General features: G+C 35.9%; 1 protein-coding gene across 1 annotated transcript in view; it reads left to right on the top strand.

The window, feature by feature from the left end:
- LOC150109153 (uncharacterized) overlaps window positions 1–12,177 on the top strand; it is a 47,659-nt gene extending 35,482 nt beyond the window's left edge. The window contains exons 7-8 of the mRNA XM_090411772.1: window positions 3,076–3,643; window positions 7,809–12,177. Coding sequence (XP_090267898.1) covers window positions 3,076–3,643; window positions 7,809–7,852 — 612 coding nt within the window. The 3' untranslated portion in view covers window positions 7,853–12,177. The remainder of the gene's footprint in view (window positions 1–3,075; window positions 3,644–7,808) is intronic.
- The last annotated feature ends 9,772 nt before the right edge of the window (window positions 12,178–21,949 follow it).

The raw sequence follows: 21,949 nt of genomic DNA, 5'->3' as shown, positions 1-21,949 counted from the left end.
AGAAGTTAATGCTCGAGCCAGTCTCATACAGGGATTATTATTATTATTATTATTATTATTATTATTATTATTATTATTATTTATATGGGCACTCCATGGAGTCAAAAGACTCATCGCAGAGACCCACACTATCCATTAACACAATACCTGTCATACATCTCCTTAAACCTACTCACTGCTAGGATGCTCACAACCACCTGTGGCAATCATTCCACTCATTCACCCTCTCCAAGAAAAGAACATAATCTGCACATCCTTACTAACTACACGCGTAGGTAACTTCCAAATGTGATCTATTGTTTTTCCCCTATTCTCCATGTATTGAAAAATTTCTCCTGTATCAGTCTTATAGAATCCCTTTAGTAACTTATAAGTTTCTATCATATCCCCTCTCTTCCGCCTGTTAACTAAACTCTGCAACCACACATCCTCAATTTATTCTCATAGCGAACATTCCACAGACCTGTCACCAGCTTGGATACTCTCTTCCGCCTCCCGATCTTCAAGAAAAGTAAGTGACCAAATTAGTAGTCAATATGTGGCCGAATCAGTCTTATAAAGAGCGATAAAAATCTCCCTATCTTTAAATGTCAATATGTTATTCAGCATCCAAGTAATCATCTGAGCTATTTTGCCAACTCTTGCAATATGTCCTGTAAATTTCAAATCTCTATCCACCATTACCCCCAGATCCCTAGCCTCATCAATTTCCTATAAATTAATACCATCAATATAATACAACGTGTGTAATCTTTTCATCCAGAAGTAGAACTGGTGACAAAGATTGTCTTTTGTCCACACTTCCAATTTATTTAAGTCATTCTGTTAGATATCTACAATACCTTTATCAACTATTGCCCTCCCTAGTTTTGCATCATCGGCAAACAACTGAATATCCCCATTCAAATCTTCTGCTATATACAAAATTAAATAGTAGTGGTCCTAGTACAGAGCCCTTGAGCACTCCATTAGTCATCCTAATTTGCCTTGATTCTGCTCCACCATACACCATCCTCTAATTTCCGTCTATCAGTTCCCAACTCCCACTATCCCTGCCACCAGCCTCATATCCATTCCCATTTGCTCTAACTTATGCAATAATTTTCCATGCGGTATTCTGTCAAATGCCTTTGCAAAGTTCAGCAGAATCATGGTGTAGCCATTTCCTTTATCCAATTCTAATATCACCTTATTATAAAATGTGAATAAATTGCCGAGGCAGGACTACCTTTTACAAAGCCATTCTGCCTCCGCTCCTACAGAATATCATATTCTTATCCACCCATTCCTGAATTTTACTTTTAATCAATTTTTCCGATACATTAACCACCACTCTAGAGATACTAATTGGTCTCTAATTTGCTACTTCTGTCTTGGAGCTACATTTATGTAATGGAACTATATTATCCTCTTTCCACTCCCTTGGAATTCGGCCAAAGCTCGGACTTAGATTAAACAACTTCGTCACAGATACTTCCAGTTCACTTGCACATTCTCGTTGCACACAGGAAGACATACTATCAAGGCCCATTGCAGTATTCACATTGATATTTTTCAATATACTGAGTACTTCCAGTTCATCTACCTAAATGCTCACATCAGTCTCTGTCATCTCAGTAAGTGCAAAGTCACCACCCGAATGATATACCATTGTAAAGAGAGATCACACAACTTAGTAACTGAACTATTTCTGGATTATCTCTACCTCAGGCACGCATACAATAACTTCGCCATTAGTGAGCTGTACTATATTTCCAAGTGAATGCAGTAAAGAAGAAATGGCAATGTTCAGCTGTCAATTGAATCGTGAACTAGTTCAATATGTTTCACATAATTATTATTCGATTCAAAGGTCTACGTGTTGTTTGATTATTCACTCCCCCATCTCTTTTGAAGCAGCAGAACTCTGCTGAATTCGCCATTCCCTCTTTAAATTATTGTCATTTTTTATTTGACAATAGCTCTTTTCATTTTAAGTGTTTTTAAGTCATTTTTTTCTTTTTTGAATACTGGAAAACTTGATTTATAATACAAGCATATCAAGCGTAAGGAATTATATAGGATGATTCGAACCCAAAAAAACCCTCTTATAGACCAGAAATGGAGATACGGATTCGTCTTGAAGCGTTGTGAATTGCAGAGCCATTCAAGGTAAGATAAGGTAACATAAGTCTCCCGAAGATCTGATCAGTATCCATTCATCGTTTGCGATGTAGAACAAAAACTTTGGGTTCGGTTCTACATGAATCACCCTTATTAACACAACTTGAAATATTTAAACTCATAAATACTGGATTTGTCAATCTCTCCTTTAATATTTCCTTAATCCGTAGAATGCCACCAATATCAATAAACAGCTATAGTAACAATAGCTCTTGGTTGGCATTGATATTGATTTTAGCAGTTCATTGTAGCTCTTAGCTAAATTAACAGTGATATCGCAACCCACCTGTCATATTGCGCTGATCTTTCGGAAGGGAGGTGTATATATGCCTTTGTTAAGGAAGGAGAAAGGGCACCTCCAAATTTCATGTCATTGAAACGTTACTATCCACTTCAAGGAAGTTATGCCTTACGATTGCAACTATGTACCAACTTACTATACCACCTTTGACTTTTGCCAGTATCGATCTATACACTTCCACCAACTAGTTTTGAAGTTGCACATTATAAAGGAAACATAAGTTCACTAGCTACAGAACATGCAAATAGTTTAATATGCATAACTGGGGATGTAAAATGTAAATTTTTGAGGTGATCGATTTTTTTTTTTTTTTTCATTATGAAACATACATGCAAAACTGAGAAAAGGAAGCAAACATGCAGTATTAGCGTGTTGAAAGTTTTCCCACTTGGTTATTACTATAAATTATGCAGTATTAGAGCTGATTTATTTAAAACATTTCAAAGTGAATTTTGCTGTTTATGCAATAAAGCCATAACACAATTATTATAATGAAAGTTTACATTTTTTTTTATCTTGAAGCTAAAATTAAAAATTTTGTAAAATTAATTTTCGTTAATTGAACATAATTGTTATTTTAATTACTTTTTTTAAAAAAAATTTCCCCTCAGGACAATAGGCTTCACAATTACGAATTAAAGCCAGTCAAAGGGAATCGTATGCTACCATATGCTCAGAGTGAAAGGCAACGTATTCCTAATTCTAGAGAAATGGACTATCCTGCTCCAGACTATGATGATTATGATGATGATGATGAGCCGCATTCTTTTAGCAACCGTGAGGGGAAGCAAATCAGAAAAGGAGTTCAACAGTCCATGAATTATGAAGACGAACGCGCTTCTAATTATCGTGAAGATGAACGATTTGAAAATCAGATGAGATATGATAATACACGTCCATTCAACTACAGAGAAGGCAAAAAAATGGAGCCTCCTACACAGCAAGAGGATCGAGGTTCAAAGGATTTAAATATACCTAATGTGTCTGTAAATGTCTATTCGGATGGAAGAAAACCGTGGCCGCAAGTGTCCCTTGGAAATCCTGACCAGAAACATCCCATAAAATATGCAAAACAGTTACCATTACCTGATTACGAGAATGAGGAACCAATTAGATCAATATCCCGAAGCGGTTTTGGCTATGAAAACAATGCTTATGAAGAGGATGAAAGGCCAAGAGGTAAGCTAATAAGAAAAACAAACTGATATCTTCTGTATCAGAAATTTAAGCATTACATTTTTCCCAGAAATACTACTAGTAAGTGATGTGCGACTGTGGATTGCAAAATGTATTAATGTTTAATGGACGGTGAATGTGAATTATATAATATATAGAGCTATGGGGGGGGGGTCCATTAGCTGTCCTTGGACACGTGGCGTGATAATAATAGTAATTTGCAGCTTTGAAGCTTCCCCAAAATTCCGCAAAGTACTACTTGGAAATATGTATACGATGTAGGGCGGAAAAAATGAAGGATGTCTATTACAAAGGATATTTGTAATATTAACAGTAATATTCAAAATATTACTCATAGGTGTTAGTCCCTAATCGGACTCACTGTTCATTAACGCACAATTAAACACACAAATGGACTTTCCTCTATCGCAGGATTGATCCCGTAACTTTCTCATTATTGAAATTCTGTCTACTTTTGGTACTTAGAGTGATAACAAAAGTACATGTTTTCCGCCAGCTACACTTCCACTTTAACAAGCAGACATATATAGCCTCACAAAAGATTAATTTACCACACCCTGAAGAAATATCACATTTCACGGCACTACATTTAAAATGAGAAATACAACGAGATCACCCTAACTCAAGAAAAGGTAACGATGATAACTAAGAATAATCAAAGGGTAAAATAGGAAAAAAAAGGAAAAAATCAAAGGGAAAAAAAGGAAAAAATCAAAGGGAAAAAAACTGATATTAAATTGTCAATGGGGCTATCATCTTTTTATGCAAAGTGCGAGGAATTTACGAGAATAAAATATTTGTGTCCGAAATTATCAAACACATCTTCGGCAGCACGAGCACAAAGTATCATACAGTTTTCTGTGGTTGATATACATCGAGGAAGATTCCTAAATTTATTTCTCCCTGAGACTTATGCAAAAAATGGTAGATATTGACTAAAATCCTCCACTAGTAAGACCCTGAAAACAATACAATCAGTGAACGATTCAATTTTGACAGTTAACACTTCAAAGCTGGGAAGGTGGAAACTTTCTGAAACAGATAAACAGTATCACATGTTGTTTATCTGTATCTGAAAGTATTGTCAATTTTATGCAAGTGATGGAAATTTTGGAAGACCCCCCCCCACTCCATTCGTAGAGGACAAATTTTAATAATGTGTGGTCAAATTCTTTCGTAGATGTTTACTACGAAAGAGCACCATTGCAATCACGAGAAAACGGCTTGTAAAATTTCTGCACACATTAATATAAAACTAAATTATGATTACTCATGTACACCAATGTATGGTTGTATTAAGCTGTATGTCAATGTTGTTTAGTTTTGTATATGGCTGGGCAAACTAATGTGTTAAAGTTGGTCATAAAGAGAAAAAAGGTAATGAATCAGAGAGCTCGAAAGAGACATGATCATGGGGTGCCCCTTCATCTAATCTGACAACACATACCTAACAAACTTCTGCTGGTTGCTCATACAAACAAAATGTACACAAACCACTTTCCATTGTAAATATTGTCAAGAAGCATGGGGAAATGTTTGTGGCGAGAAAAAGGTGCAGTGCCTCATAAAAGCCATATCAGCAGGTGACTGTGTCACAATTTGCATCTCAGTTCAATACAGAATACACAGAACAGTGTCCTGAAGGCCAGTGTGTCAAAATCTCGCACAGCAGCTCCAGAGCACCTGTCATATTCACAGTCAAAAGTCAATAGGCTAGCAACACAGAACTGGATAAAAGTGTGTTTGTCCATCAAGTCATGGTTCTTGCTGCACCATGTAGATCGAGATTACACACATGGTAGTCACAACACAAGGCCATGATCCCTATGCATTTCCACCATCCAAGGGGAAGTAATATCATGATATGCAATGTTTTTCTGGTCGCAAATGGGGCATTGCCTAATGTATGATCCATCGACATGGCCTACTAACAATTTACAGCAGGCCGTATACATTTTATCGAATTTCACGTTTCCAGGAGGAATCATCCGGGAACAATTTCACCTTCTCCAAGGAAGAGCACCAGACATCTGTGTTCCTCAAACACAGCTTCCATACCTTGGGGTAATTTGCTCTGCTTACATCAGAATGTCTAGAGGAATTAATACTAGCAACGGTAAAAACTGTTCTGTGAAAGGCTCTCCAACACGATATCAGGCAGGTAGTCAGAATTCAATGTTATGTCAGTTTAGACCTATCAGGATTACAAAAGTTGTCTAATATTGTTTTCACAAATATTCTAACCATCAACATTTATAAGACCACAGACTATTGCTTGATACTGTTATGCTTCCTCTCACTGAAAGCAATTAAAAAAAAAAAAAACTTAAATTCATGTATGCAATTTTCAATGGTCCTATATCTCCAAGGAGGGAAAAACTATAAGTATCGCAATAAATGTTTGACATTTTTAATAGAAAAAAGTTTAAAAAAAATTTCTTAATACTTTATTAAATTTCCTTACTATACAAAAATATAAACCATTGTTGCATTGTAAGGAAATTTAATATAAACTATTTTGTATATTGTATTAAACTGTATTGTATTTCCTTACAATATAAAATATTTTTAATGTGAAACAACTAGTAAAAATGAAGAGTGCATTTTTAGTTATCATAACGTTAACTTCTTGCTGCTTGGAAAGAAGTTAACGGACACCATATGCGAGGAACAAATAGCCATGGCGTCCACCTTAATAAGATGTGGGACCTATGGGTATATAATCCTATGGGACATACTTTCCACAAGCTTATGATGGCGATCAATGGGAATTTTAGAATATTCTTCCCGTAGGCATGTAATGAGGTCATGGACTGTTGTAGTGGACGTCCCTTGACCTCACCAGACGCTCCAGTTCAGCCCATAGTTTGTATGCAATACTAACAGGGCTCTGTTAGTATTGCATACAAAATTTGCTAGTCAGCTAAAATGCTTCCATTACGATATAATCATACTCACATTCATTATCTTTGTATTAAAATAGCTGCCGATTTGACAATCAGTTTTCATAAATAAAATTTCTACAAATTGTACAAAAATGTGGAATTGGTTCTATAAGGTGAAACAATATTTATTCGCATCTATTGGATTGTTTCTGTATTAAATGATATTCCATAATATCAGCAAGTGGGGGACACTATCTCGAAAGAGGAAAGTCATTAGTGGTGCGTCGCACGGGCCATTTAATTTGTAGTATATTAATGATAGTAGGATAGGTTTAACTGGTGATATACAGCTATACAACTGTTGTGGCCTTACAGAAATACTTGAATAGATTGCATGAATGGGCAACAGTACAGAACTGTTAGTTCAATGTTGCCAAGTTCTAGAATTTGGCAGGCGACAAAGGGATGCAAAGTATACACTTGGCAGGGAAATTTTGGAGGAAGTTGAAGAGGTAAGACAACTTGGAGTGGTGGTGGACAAGGATCTAAAGTTGAGAGGTCATTGCCCAAGTTGTAAAGGCATCACATCGGATTATGGCAATAATGCAGATGATCTTGTAGAAATAAAAAAGTTCTGGTTCCATTGTATAAGGCCGTGATCAAGCCTCGTATGGATTATTATGCACAGATCTGGTTCCCCGGTTTTCATGATATGTTGGAAAGGGTCCAGAGAAAAGATGGACTAATATCATAACTAGCCTTTGCGATGTGGGAGATGAGGAGAGATTGAGGGAATGCTGTTTGCGAAACCTTTGATAGCAGGTAAAGAGGATAATATGACAGACATTTAAGTTAGTAAAGGGCTGTTACCAGATTAATGTGGAAATTTTTTTTCATAGAATGAGGGGAGGAAAAACAAGAGGCATACCTGGAAGTTGCATGGAGGGTGGTTGGTCAGTGGAATACTTTGCCTGAAGCACAGTTTGATGGACTTTGTGTGTATGTGTGTAACATTGTTCGTCAGCCGCGATGAGTCTTTTGACTCCATGAAGTTCTGGTGTTAATAATAATAATATATGAATAGTAATTGATGATTATTAACACATCCACGCTGGGTCGTTTCATGCTATACGAGTACCAAGTGCAATCACAATTATAAGGCAAGGCATACAGACATAACTTTGTGTGAAAGTGTTAACATATTTCATTTCATTAACTTGTTTATGAAATGCATACCGATTTTTTTTTTTCCTGTATTTTAGGAAATCGATTTAGAGGTGGACCTAATCAGAGAACTCAATACTGAAGAGAAGAAATTAAATCACTTTTTTCTTTCTCGGGTGAATAAAAAAAATAAAAAGTAGGTTCATGTTATACAGAAAAAAAATAACTGATGAAATGCAGATATTTTATACATGTCCTGAATTGAATTTAAAATAAGTTCATTTTATTTTTATGTTCATTTTTAATATCGACCATATAATTTAACTGAACATTTTAAAAGAACATGAAAATATCATGAATAAAATAAGTTAAAAGAATACAACATAATATTGAAATTAAACTATTTAAAAAAAAGTTCATAAGATTTCTCAAGCTTCTATCATATCCTTCCCTTCAATTTCTCTGTGTTCAAGTGAACTTTGTGATTCTTATTAATAAAATATTAATATAAATAAAACAGTATGGATCTCTGAACTTAAGAGATCCCGTTTTATTTAAATAATTTATTTTATTAATGGTTTTGATACGATGAACACATGAGAAGTCAGGGCTTGCAGGCCACTGGTAGAAATACATGGAAAGGATCGTTACTTTAAAAAAAATATGCCCTAAAAATGATAAAAAATTCCTGTTTTCATATATATTTTCCTAATTTCCTACTATGTATAATTTATGCACGAATATGCTATTCATATCTGATTCAAATTCATACGTCTGTTTAAAGAATCTTGCAAGGCTTTCCTATATGATCCCAACCTAAACAATCCAAGATTCTATTTAGGAAATGAAAAGTTGCCATCTGTAACAATATATGATTTTATTTATTATATTTTTAACATGTACTCTCTACAGCCATTTCTAACATTAACCCGAAAACATTTTTTAACTTTCTAACAGCTTCTATCAATGTATATCAGATCTGCTCTAATAGCACAAAATAAGCTGGCAATAAAAATTAAATTTCAAACTAATTTCCTCTGTTAAATAATTCAAGTCAGTTATCTCTTCCACAATTTAATGCTATCCTTTATTCCTCTGCTGCATAATATTTATCATATTAAGATAACCTTCTCAACATTTTGATTTTCATTTGAACTTTGAAAAAGATCCAAACACAAAATTGCTCAACTAATATTATTATATATACTGAATTAGGCTGGATTTTCTAACCAATGATAAACAAAAAAAAAAACAAAAAAATGTGACCTGACTTTTAGACACACCCCATAATTAGATAATATAATATAACCAAATATATAAATTTTGTTTCCTCAAAGATTCTACCTCAGCATTGCTTCTTTGATTATATATATATAAACAATTTCAATAAAGGAAACTGTATCAAAAACAGGAGCAGGCAATTTTCTGAGGCTTTATCTGAATAACTGCACATTTGAGGTAGCAGCAACATTCAGCAATGAAACTGAGGTATACTTAAGTGGAAATCACAGGAAAAACAATTCTGGTTGAAAGAAAAATGAATAACAGATATTAACATTAACAGGCTTAAACCCACTGACTCTATTAAGCGTGTTAGTTCAAACTTTCACCGATAGTGGGCGACCACAGGCAGAATGGCATTGAAAACTTACTGTATTTATCCATATGCAAGAAATCCGTTACATATCACTACAGTAATTGTTCAACGTGCCGCTGGCATAAACAATTGCATGCGGCAAGCGGGTGAGAATGCCATTTAAGCGTGGAGCATATCCTGGTGGATGCAAGCAACTTCACGGCTAATGGCGTCTTTTAAATCCTCTAAGGAATATGGGCTGCTCAGGTACACTTGGGACTTTAAATAGCCTCACAACCAAAAATCTACTGGTGTCAGGTCCGGGGAGACTTAGGGATCATGCGGAGTTGCAATTACAGCTGATTCGTTCTTGACCAAATATGCTGATGAGAAACTGTTTCATGGGAGATGCAATATGAGGTGGTGCCCTGTCCAACATGAACGTGACTGTGTGAAGAACATTTTTCTCACCGCAAGCATGGTACCACGTGTTCGCGTAGCAGTTGCATTTACTGAGCACTTCTTCCATCCTCTTATTGCACATGATTCTTCAAAGAAAAAAGATACCCACCATAGTGAAGCCGTACCAAACAGTGATTCGCAGTGAATGCAACAGCTCCTGTGTGTGTAGGCGCGTGGATTGTCCTGCATCTATATTCGACAATTATATGTGTATTAACTGCCCCATGCAATGAAAAATGCGCTTCGTCTGTCCAAAAATTGTCGTCCAGCTATTGTGGATCTTCTGCGACTTTTGTCAAGGCCAACATTGCGAATTTCCCCCTTTTAGTGGTATCACTTGGTAAAAGCTGGTGAAGAGCTTGCACCTTGTATGAATACAAGTTTAACATACCATGAAGGGTGCAGGATATGGACGTTTTTGCTATGGCCATGATTCTTGCAACTTCCCATACACTGCTCATTGATTCTGCCACTAGGGTGTTCATTTGCGATACCACGGCACTGGTATGGACTACAGATAACACTGATCTGCCAAACTCCCAGTTTCCTCAAAATGCCATATTAGAGACTGTAGTCTGGCATCAGTGATAGGACCACGACTCTTCACTGTTTTCTGCGTTCAAAACTTTCGTAAGATTTCCGCTGACGATTCTCCGCTTATGTAAAAACAACTTCATTAACAATGTCTTATTCACCAATGTCATCATCAAACTTTTCACAAAAACATTTCTGTTAGCACCAGTGACTAGGAATTTGCACTCATTCATTACAATCTGACAGCGGCACATCCTGCGTTTTGCAGGACTCTCATTTGCATGCATCTGAGAAATGAGGCATGTGGTGCAGAACCCTCTATTACTGAAATTTACACTCATCCCCTCTTTACTATTCACTTTCGTGTAAACCCAAGATAACATACCATTGTTTTCGATTTTTACGAATTATTGAAATATTTACAAATTTAAGGGACATCCTGCATATATATGCAATATAATATGGTTCAAAAAATCTCAACGTCCAGTAGAAATTGGAAACGGTTCCAATGCAGAATCTTTTTTCCGATTACTGAAATATTTCTTTGATTTGATGAAATAAAATTGCTGCTTATCCAAAATGATTATAATGAAAAACAAAATTGCTGCTAATCAAAAATGCTAGTCCCTGCTAGCAGGGACTAGCATTTAGTGATGATAAACAAATGAAAACCTGAATCAGGATGGATCGGCATGTAAAATCTAGCATGTACTGCTTCTTGTTCAAATCGGTTATTATTTGAGAAGCCTCTTCATAGAGGTTGCAAGGCTTTTCAACTGAAATAGGTAAGCCAAAATCATAAGGACATGACATGGTTTTACTTTCTGTACTGCATTTTTCATCCGAAAACAGATAAAATGGCCCAAGGAAGACACACAATTAGTACATATAATAGACTGACATCATAACCTTAGGTGTTTCAGCAATAAATCAAAAATAACATCACATCGCTCTGACGGCATATTTACAACCTGTGTTCAAAACCAGGTATAGACAATGACAGCAACATTGTCTCACAAGTGATGTATCTGCTAAAATGACATCATTATCAATCAGGCAATAAAAGTTTACGTTAGAGAATCACAAGTTTTAGTTCATATTTTATTAGCACAATCCCTAATCTGAAATTGACTTCTTTATGCACATGTAAATCATGAAAACAAAATGTCATCTATTCACGCTGAAATTTATTTTACTTTTATTTATTCCCTTTGACATGAATATTTTAATATTTTATAACAATCTAAATTTTACAAAAAGCCTTGGCGAAGTAGAGAAAGAATAGAAATTCAAAACTAATCCAATATAAAAGATATAAATACTTTGTGTGAATGTATTTAGAAAGAATCCCATATTATGATACGCCTCTATTACTCTATTCTTAATGCTGAACTTGAAGGCATATTATTTTATAAAGAACATGTAACTGAAATCATTGATTTTACAGGGCAACTTAGTAAAATTGGAAATTCATTAAATCAGTCTTTTGCTTTTAACGGAACAGCACAAATATTTTGTTTTTCTCTTATGGTGCAGCTTGGTTTTAACTAGTAATAACATAATGAAAGCAATAAGTCTTTGTTAGCATAAAAAAAAGATTAAAAATACAGTGGTCCCTTGATTATTCAAGGACAGAAAACTGGAACGAGATGTGATAATTGAATGTGTTGAATGTAAAATGTTACCAAGCTTCAGCTCTTGTTAATATGTAGGAAATATAAACTTTTATAAAGAAATACAAATACATACAGATTAGAAAAGAACCTCAAATAAGATTGAAACTTTATGTAACAACTAAAATAAATCAGTAAATGTAATTGTTATTATTACAGTTCTGTGCAGCAATCCGCTCGAATAAAATACTCAAGTTTTTGAAATAACAATAAAAAAAAAAGTCTTTGTGCTCCACAATATTTTTCCCCGATGAAATCTCCAAAGGAGTCGTAACTCACGTAATGATAGCATTATGTCTGAGAAGAGAACATGCTGTGCATTAATGGTTATAAGACAATGTTATGAAGTTAATTGCTCTCTCTCTCTCTCTCTCTCTCTATATATATATATATATATATATACAGGTAACAGTCTGAAGGTATTTCATACATACATTTTTGTTTATGCACTAGTAAAATAAGTATGAAAATACAATTTATTTTCCAATATAGCACCTGCATCTAAATAAAACAAAATATGGACATTATGAGATATTCATGGAAGGAAAAAAAGTGGATTCCATAGTTGCATTTTCGCTATTGTGAAATCCACTTTGATGTAATTATCACAGCAATTGAACCATTACTTGTTACTAGCACAGCTTCTTTTGACTTGTCTATTACAGATAGTATATTTTCCATTATTAACATATAATTTTATATTCACTCAAATCATTCACGGTCTGATTTAAACTAGACAGATGTATGAAATATTAATAGAGACTCTATTAAATTTCATAAATTTTCATCCAAGATGAGCAAGTAATAGGTAATATTTTATTGAAATAAGAGAGCCAAAAGGCTTCACTTCGGCGATGTACAATTATTCAAATTAAGTGGATATTGAACCCAAGATTATTTCAAAGCCGAATAGAGAAACTACAAGAGTTGCGTGCCGAATATAGAAACTATAAAAGTTTCGGCAGATCCAAGCGTAAGCAAACCTTTCATGACAGGGGAAACTCGTAGTAAAGGTGGAGCAAGTTCCGATCACTATTCTTAGTATTTCCTATAATGTAAAACACATCTTCCTAGCGGACATGGATGATGTTATACATTATGGGGGGTGGGGGGCACTACCCAGACCGGTTTCGACCTTTTTTGAGGTCTCGTCAGTGGGAGCCAGACCCAGATGTATGTAAATACTTGGGTTGTAGTGATGCAGAGCTTATACTTTACATATGAGTTGCCAAAAAAGGTGTCACATCACAAAAGGCACCAAAAATGACTGAAATAATTCTTGGTGCCTTTACTGCAATTACCACGAATTGCCCCAGTCCTGAAAGTACTTTATGCGCAAACTTTGTTTGCTTACACTGGGATAAAGGATAAAACCAATATATAATTAGTAGCATAGCACTTCCATAAACTTATCTCTAATCCAGAGAATTTTAATAATAGGGTGTGACACCCTTTGGCAACTCGTATAGGTAAATGACTTCTCCATTACTTCCACCTTAGTATCACCACCTCTTGGTCTGGGTCCCACTGACGAGACCCCTAAGGGTTGAAACCGGTTGGAAGCCTGGCTGATGGATAGCAATGCTGTAGCCAACGAAGTTCTACCTGAGGCTCAGCTGTTGCTGTTACCCAGGTAGAGGGGGGGGGGCAACAGATGGCAATGCTGTAGCCCATGAAGCTATCTGAGGCTCGGCTGTTGCCTCCTCCGATGAGATATGAGTGGTTCTGCTCGGTGGTAGGGTGAGCCTGCCACTGGGTAAAGCCAAACACTGAGAGTTTTTCTTAGTGACAGGGTGAGCCTGTTACTGAGGAAAACAACGCTGAGTTTTTGATCTTTCGGCTTGCTCATTGTTGGGTGATCTGGGGGGAAGGGGGGGGATCTCAAGTTTTGGGGGAGGTAACCCCACACTTAATACAGGGAAACTGGTCTAGGTAGTGGCCCTTTCCTTAATGAATAGCATTATACATGTCCACAAGGAGATGTGCTTTGCATTATGGGAGATACTAAGGCAAGTGATGAGAACTTATACCACCTTTACCATGAGTTGGCCCAGTCCTGAAAGTACTTCAGGAGAAAACTTGTTTGCTTACACTTGGATAAAGTGTAAAACCCAATATATAATTTGTAGCATAGCCAAGAGAAAAAACTTCCATGAAGTTATACTTCCTTTTTCATAAGGACTTTATCTGATCACATTTAAGCCTCTAGACCTGATGGTATTTCTCTAGTTATACTAAGAGCTTGTGTTCCACATCCTATAACATCTTTACAAGCTGTTCTACTCATCTGGCATCTATCACACAGAATAGAAGCTGTTATCCAGCCTGATCCAAAAGGAAGATAATTTCAGCGATTAAACTAACTGCCCATCACTCTCACCTCAATACTTCAACAGTGATGAGGAGGTTAACCATTTCTCTTCACTTACTTCATCAGTGATCAATATGGATTCTGCCATTTACATTCTGCAGCAGACTTAATCAACCTCATCCACTTTTTGACACACAGGACTGGAAAGATTTACAGAAACTCGCATCGTTTTCCTTGTTATTTCCAAGGCATTTGATTGAGTCTGACATTGCACCCTTTTTATCTGCCTTCTTACATGACTATTAAATTATACTGGAATATTAATTAAAAGAAACTTCAATAAATACCTCCTATATTTCAGCAATGTCACATTGCCATCTTCATGGCAACATACGTATGACACATGCACTACAAAAAGTAAATGAAGCAGAAGAGAGAAAACTATTGTTGTTCCTAGAGTCCTAAAGGTGCCCCCTAGCAGGCTATAATGGGTTGTCTTGGCTGTTGGACTGAAGTTCTCAAGATGCAAGCTTTCCAAATTTGGGGCAGTCTCATGCACCCTTCTCATTCATTGCCTTCTTACAGTCTTCCTTATACCAGAGAATGTATAAGTAGCTGGGAATCCACTACCTCTCTGGTTGTTCATTGTCATGGTGAATGGTTCCCTCTCATCTGATTTTCTCATCATCAATGCCAGAGTGCTCCAAGGCTGTGTTGCATTCATGTATACTCTTTCTCCTATATATGAATGATCTTTACTATAATGCAATCTATTAATAGCTTTCTAGATGACAGTACAGTACACTCCAATCCTTTTCATGTACAAAAACTTTGTAGTGCGCAGATGATTCAAACTTCAAAATATTCTATGGCTAATGCCTTAAATCAATCTTCATTCTCAAGTGAGATGAAGATGATTTAATGAATTTCAATACTACCCAAACAGATTCCTCTTATTTCCCAGAAGAAAGACCATGTTTCACTCTCCCTTATTTGTGATAACATTCTGCTCACCAACTAAGATCAATTTTCTCTTCTTGTGTTGACTTTCACATCTAGCCTGCTCAGCCACCAAAAAACCTTGGTATTCTTTTTTCATTCTAAAATACCTTTCTCAGCTCTTAACATTTCATAAATCTCAAATTTGCCCAATCTCAGATTATAGTTCTCGCATTTCAGGTAGCACACCAAAAAAACTCTCTCAGAATGCTAAACCACATTCAGAAGAGCTGTTCACTTCTAAGGAGAAATCTACTGGATTTATTTGGCTGTAATAATATGAAAAAATGATAAGTGACTAATTTTACCACAGATTCTTGGGACTTCATCTGAGTTAGGATAAAAAAAAAAATACAACAAAAAGGCTAACATGAACTAAAACATTACTAAAATACAAAACATGCAGGAACTGTTACAATATAAGTTAAAAAAAAACCACGTGGAGCATGGGAACTGGCACGATGGCTATCATTCAGTGACGTTTGCAAGATAGTTGGCTGAAATGTTAGTCTGATATGTAGAAAGATGGAATGAGTGATTTTCAAACATCATACAGGATCATTCCTTGGTTCTTATTGAATGTGCACATATGCATTGTGGATGAATGACCATAGTAGATTCTTTTATGTTGTGAGGTGTAGTTACCTTCTATGTAAGGCATGAAGCTTTTATCCCATTCAATGTTATGACGACTATGGGAGAAATGAAAAACTATTGGCATCTCTAATATGCTCTTGCTGTCTAATTTCCAAACTTCTAGATATCTGCCCTCTGTAAGAAAGGCAACAAGAACATGGAATATTATAAACTCTAGAATGTTTGCAGAAAGGGTTATGGTCTTGAGGCAAACATAATAAACTTCAGTCAAAATAGGCTTGAAAGTCACTTTTATGTCATGAGATTTGAGGGTGGTGATCATCAGAGAAAATCCACCAATATGTCTGTGTCAGAATATGGTTGTGAAGCATGAGTAGAGAATATTTTTCATACCATTTTCTCACAATACCCATTACTCACAAATAGTTGGAGTAGAGACTGGAATTCTTCTTTCAGTTTTTATTAATCTCTTGTGATTTTTTTTTTTTTTTGAGCATATATGTGCAGATAATCTGTATGAGTAGGCTTACAGTATATGCTAAGAGAAATCTCCTTTGGCTTGGCTTTTTTTTTTTGGAAATTAACACATTAGAAAAGATAGACTTCCTTCATGTTCCAAACTGAATTTAATTTTTTAGTGGAAGGAGTTGATAGACAAAAGAAAATTGTTTAACTCAACAACACGATATTTCCAGATAAAGACATGTTTTTTTCAAATGGTTGGAGCATGATAGATGATGTTAACTATTCACTTAACTGATGACCCCTCTTCACTGGATTTCCCCCAGCTGCTTCTTTTTCTATCGGTATTTCCATGGCTACTGTTCCACAAAACTGGCCATTATTCCCCTCTCACACACCCCTTTCTCATGGAAAAGAAAGCATATTGAAAGCTTCTAAAAGCAATCAAACTTCAAAAAGGAACAGGAATGAAAACTTCTAAAAGGAATCAAAAGCAAGCCACTTTCAGAACTTCAATTTTATTTTCAGTACAATACTTATTTCCATTCTGCACAAAACAAAATGATCACTCCCTATTTTAAATCCTCTGTATACTTTTTGTTTCCTGCAGATAACACATCAACAATAATAATCAATGAGACCTAGAAGAAATAAATAATATTTCTTGCAATGACTAATTTGGATCTCAAACAGAAATCCATCAGGCATTTACCATTATTATTAGCTTTGCTCTTTTCTCCAAATTTTCTCAAAATACTTTTATACATCTGGCATTCATGACTTCACTAATGTTGAGGTCTCCAATGAAAACCAGCTAGGATGCTTTAGGATCAAAACTGAATAAATGGGAGAGAACTCCACATAGCCTTTTAAGGAATACAGAAAATTGACTAGTGCTGCTATGACATGAATTGACAATGTCCAATCCTCATTTTCTCATAGTATCATGTTAGTAGGTATCTACTTGAATATTGAGCAAACAAGGATGGGCTGGCAATTTAGCTGACCAAATTGTATTGTAGTGGCTTAAACCAAAATAATATGATGGTACAACATGCTAAAATTTCATGCTGGCTAGGACATCATCCAGTTAAAGAACCATTGCAGTGTTCATGGGGAACCAGGATGAATAGCAAACAGTCAGTCACTGGAACAATTCACAACTGGACACTAACTGGGCTCAAGATTGGCATTATCAACATAAGCATCAACAGAAAAGAAATGGAACTAGCAAAAGAATTGGTTAAGTACCAGATTGACATCATCATCATCAAATTCCTGCCATGTACCCTCAAGGGGTGTACAGGATATGACAGTACTACATGAAAAATTTACATCATTACTAACTTCCTATCTACAATTTTCCTCCAAATCAGTCTGTCACTTGTCAAGACTCCAACATTATCAGATCTTATATTTCTATCGTCTAAGGCACTTTGTACCGTATCAATCCACCTATATCTTGGTCTTCATCTGGGTCGTTTTCCTGCCAACCTGGCAGAGAACACTTGTTTTGCTAATCTTTCCTCTCCCATTCTATTTAAGTGACCATACCACCTGAGATTAGCTCTGCTAATGCATTCCTGGATGCTGACAATGTCAAGTTCTTTCCTAATATCCTCATTTTTAATATGATATTGCCATTGATGCCATCTGTTCACGCCTCTAATCTTTCTCAGGACTCTCATATCTGCTGTCTCTAGTCTTTGGTCAAGTGTTTTACTTCTGACCCAGCTCTCAGATCCATAAGTTAAAACTGGTTTGAACACTGTCTTGTATACAGCTAATTTAGTGTTCTAATTTCTCTCTTATTCCATATGAATTTATTCAATTGACTTCCCACCATACCAGCTTTGCTGATTCTGTTGTCTATTTCTATATTTAATTTACCATCTTCAGTAAAAATCGTGCCTAAGTAACTGAAATGTTTTACTTGTTCCACAGGTTCTCCATTCACAACACAGTTGATGTTTTCAATGATTCTGCCTATTTTCATTGTCTTTGTCTTTTTATTGCTGACCTTCATACCATATCTATCACAACAGCTATTCAATTTAGTCAGAGAATCTTGCAGACTTGTAGCGGATTTATTTAGAAGTATAACATCATCTGCATAAAGCAAAGAGCTGACAATAACATCTCCAATTTTGATATCAGGTTTAATACCACTTTCCTTCATAATGTGATCCATATAGATAATGAATAACAGAGGGGATAATGTACACCTTGTCTCACACCAGATTTAACATTAAACCATCTTCCTGTACTTCCTTCAATTCTAACTGCTGACTTACAAATCAAATAAAGACTAAGTATTGCTTGATATAATGCCCCATTGACACCATATAACTGCAGCGTATTGAATAGCTTCTCTCTTGCCACCTTGTCATATGCCTTTTCCAAATCGACAAAACTTAAATACAGATCTTTGTTATATTCCCATGCTTTCTCAACTATTTGTCGTAAAGTGAAGATCTGATCCTGACAGCCTCTATTTGGCCTGAATCCAGCTTGTTCTTCCACAATTCTTCTCAACCGTTTCTCAAGTATACTTGCATAGATCTTGCCAGGAACACTCAGTAGGGAAATACCTCTGTAATTCTCACATTCAGTTTTATTTCCCTTTTTATATATGGGTACTATGAGAGCTCTACTCCAATCATCAGGAATTCGTCCCTCAGTCCAGGCTTTCTGAACTATGCAGTGCATCCACTGTAAGACTTTTATACCACCATACTTCAGCATTTCTGGTCGAATATCATCTACTCCTGCTGCCTCCACATTTCAAGCCTTTGATGGCTTTTTCTACTTCAAGTATGGATATGTATTCCTGACTGCATGCCTGGTCAGTGTTTTTTTTATCACTGTGCTGTCATCATTGCTTGTTTCATTTAGCAGTTTTTCAAAGTAATTACTCCATACTTCAAGGATATCTTTTTCTCCTGTTTTCATGTCACCTTTATCATCTCTAACTCCTTTTACAGCACTCTTTCCTCCATTCCTAAGCTTCTTCAACAACCTCCAGAATATTTTGCCACCTTCTTGATATTTATTTTCTATATTCTTGCCAAAGTCCTCCCATGACTTTTGTTTAGCTGGTTTTACACACTGTTTAGCTTTCTTACATTTGTCTCTGTATTCTGTAAGAGTAAAAGCTGACTTATTTGCCAGTAACTTTTGATATGCTTTCTTCTTTTCCTTCACTGCCTCTTTAACTTCCTGTGTCCAAGGAGTTCTGATTTTTTTATCCTTGCACACAACCTCACCACATGCCTCTCTGGCAGAATCAATCAATGTTTTCTTCAGAGTTTGCCACTGAATCTCCAAGGTTTGATTCCTGTTCTCAAACTCTTTCATTTTCTTTTCAATAATCTTTCTGTATTTTAGTCTACAGTTCACATCTGAGAGCTGCTCAACTTTTATTCGCTTTAAAACTTTCTTGCATGTTATTCTTTACAATATGAAATTCAATTTTATCCTGCTCAAGACTAAATAGTGATTGCTTCCAATTTCAAATCCTCTGTACACTCTGGTGTCCTGCACCAGGGAGAAAACATCACTATCAATAATAACATAGTCAATGAGACTCTTCTTATTCCTAGCCTCTTCTCTCCATGTGAATTTGTGCACATTTTTATGTTGGAACATGGTGTTAGTAATAACCAGTCCATGTCCTGAGCAGAAATCCAACAGATATTTGCCATTATTATTAGCTTTGCTCTTTTCTCCAAATTTTCCCAAAATATTTTTGTGTCTCACAATCATTTCCTACTCTGCTATTTAGATCCCCAACAAGGACTAACTTTTCCTTTTTCATTGTGTCAGTTGCTTTTTCTAAAGCGTCAAAAAATTCCTCCACTTCTACCTTAGTAGAACCTTCTGTGGGACAATAGGCACAAATAAGTCTCATTGTCCAGTTCCCCATTCTCATATTTGCCCACATTACTCTACTTGAGACTGACTGCCATTTAAGAAGATTAGCATCGTATTTTGTGTTGAATACTATGGCTACTCCTTCTTTTCCTTGATTGTCATTGCCTGAATATAACATTTTGTATTTATTGCTCAGAAAGATCTTGCCAGTTTTGGTCTTTTTTGTTTCAGTCACCCCTATTATGTCGATCTGGTATTTATCTAATTCCTCGGCTAGCTCCATTTCTTTGCCATTCAGGCTTCTTACGTTGATAGTACCGATCTTCAACTCTGGTGATGTTGAGTTGGGGTTTGTTTTCAGATTTGTTCCAGTAGCTGACTTTTCGCTGTTCGCCCTGGTTCCCTGGCGAAAACAACGGGGGCCTTGTTTAACCGGGCGACGCCCCAGCCGGCATGAAATTTTGTCATGTTGTACCATCATTTTTTATTTTGGTTTAACCAATAAGAATACAATTTGGTCGGCTAAATCTTAAATTGCCAGCCCATCCTCGTTCGTTCAGTATCAAAGTAGATACCCAACAGGGTGCACCACGAGAAGGTGAGGATTGGACATTAGGTCAGAAGCCCTGGTCGGTTCTCCGCATTCCTTTAAAGGCTATGTGGAGGTCTCCTCTCAGTTATACAGCTTTGACCCTTAAGCACCCCGTACCAGATTGACATAATACCTAAATAAAGAAGAGAAAAATAGGTGAGACTTTTCTAAGCAAAAAATACAAGATGTTATATCCAAGCATAAGGATTACAGGAAAGGAGATGTTATATTCAATGCTAAATATAAGGATAATCTTAAATGGAAGGCAATACTAAGTATACAGCGATGTGGGCAAATATCAGAATGGGGAACCGCACAAAGAGAAATTTGTGTCCATAGTTCACAGAGGGTTCTACTAGGGATTTTTCAAGGCAATAAAGAAGGTAATTGACACAAAGAAAAAAAAAAATGTTAGTCCTTGTTGGATATCTAAAGAGCAGAGCAGGAAATGATTACCAATTTTATAAGAAATGTTTTGGGAAAATTTGGAGAAAAGAACAAATCTAAGTACTTGCTGGATTTAGTATTAGTAATAACTGGTCCGTGTCCTAACAAAGATGTGCACAAATTCACATGGAGAGAAGATGCAAGAAATAAGAGGTCTCCCTAACTGTTATTATGGACAGCAATATCTTCATGCTAATTCAAGAGGATTTGAAAGCAGAAGTGATTATTTAGTTTTGAGCAGGATAAAATTCATACATCATACTGAAAAGAAAGTGTGTAAGAAAGTTTTAAAACAAATCTAGTATAAGAAGCTTTCAGAAGTGAACTGTAAACTCAAATACACAAATATTTGAGAAAAAAATGGATGAATTTTTAAACAAGAACTAAAGCAATCTTCACATTTGGTGTTAAATACTATAACTCCTCCTTCCTTTCAGTGATTGTAAGAAGAATGTCACACTTGTTTTAGTATTCATCACAGTAACACCTATTTTGTCAGTATAGAATTTTTGCAGTTCTTTTTCTAGTTCCTCCTATTGTCTAGTGATGCTTTGTATGATGAACCTACCAATTCCATTGAGTTTCAGCACTAATAAATTATCTAATACTGCTGAACATGTCAGCATTGCTATTATTTCAGAGCATGACAAATATGCTCATCCACTTGTCCTTGGTGAGTAGATTTTGCCAGCTGGCAAGTAACTGCAGACTGG

Source organism: Typopeltis vanoorti, chromosome 2, assembly GCF_054136105.1.
Source record: "Typopeltis vanoorti isolate ZY-2024b chromosome 2, IOZ_Tvanoo_1.0, whole genome shotgun sequence".
In the NCBI taxonomy this organism is placed as follows: Eukaryota; Metazoa; Arthropoda; class Arachnida; order Uropygi; family Thelyphonidae; genus Typopeltis; species Typopeltis vanoorti.
This window is presented reverse-complemented; position numbering and strand designations above follow the sequence as displayed.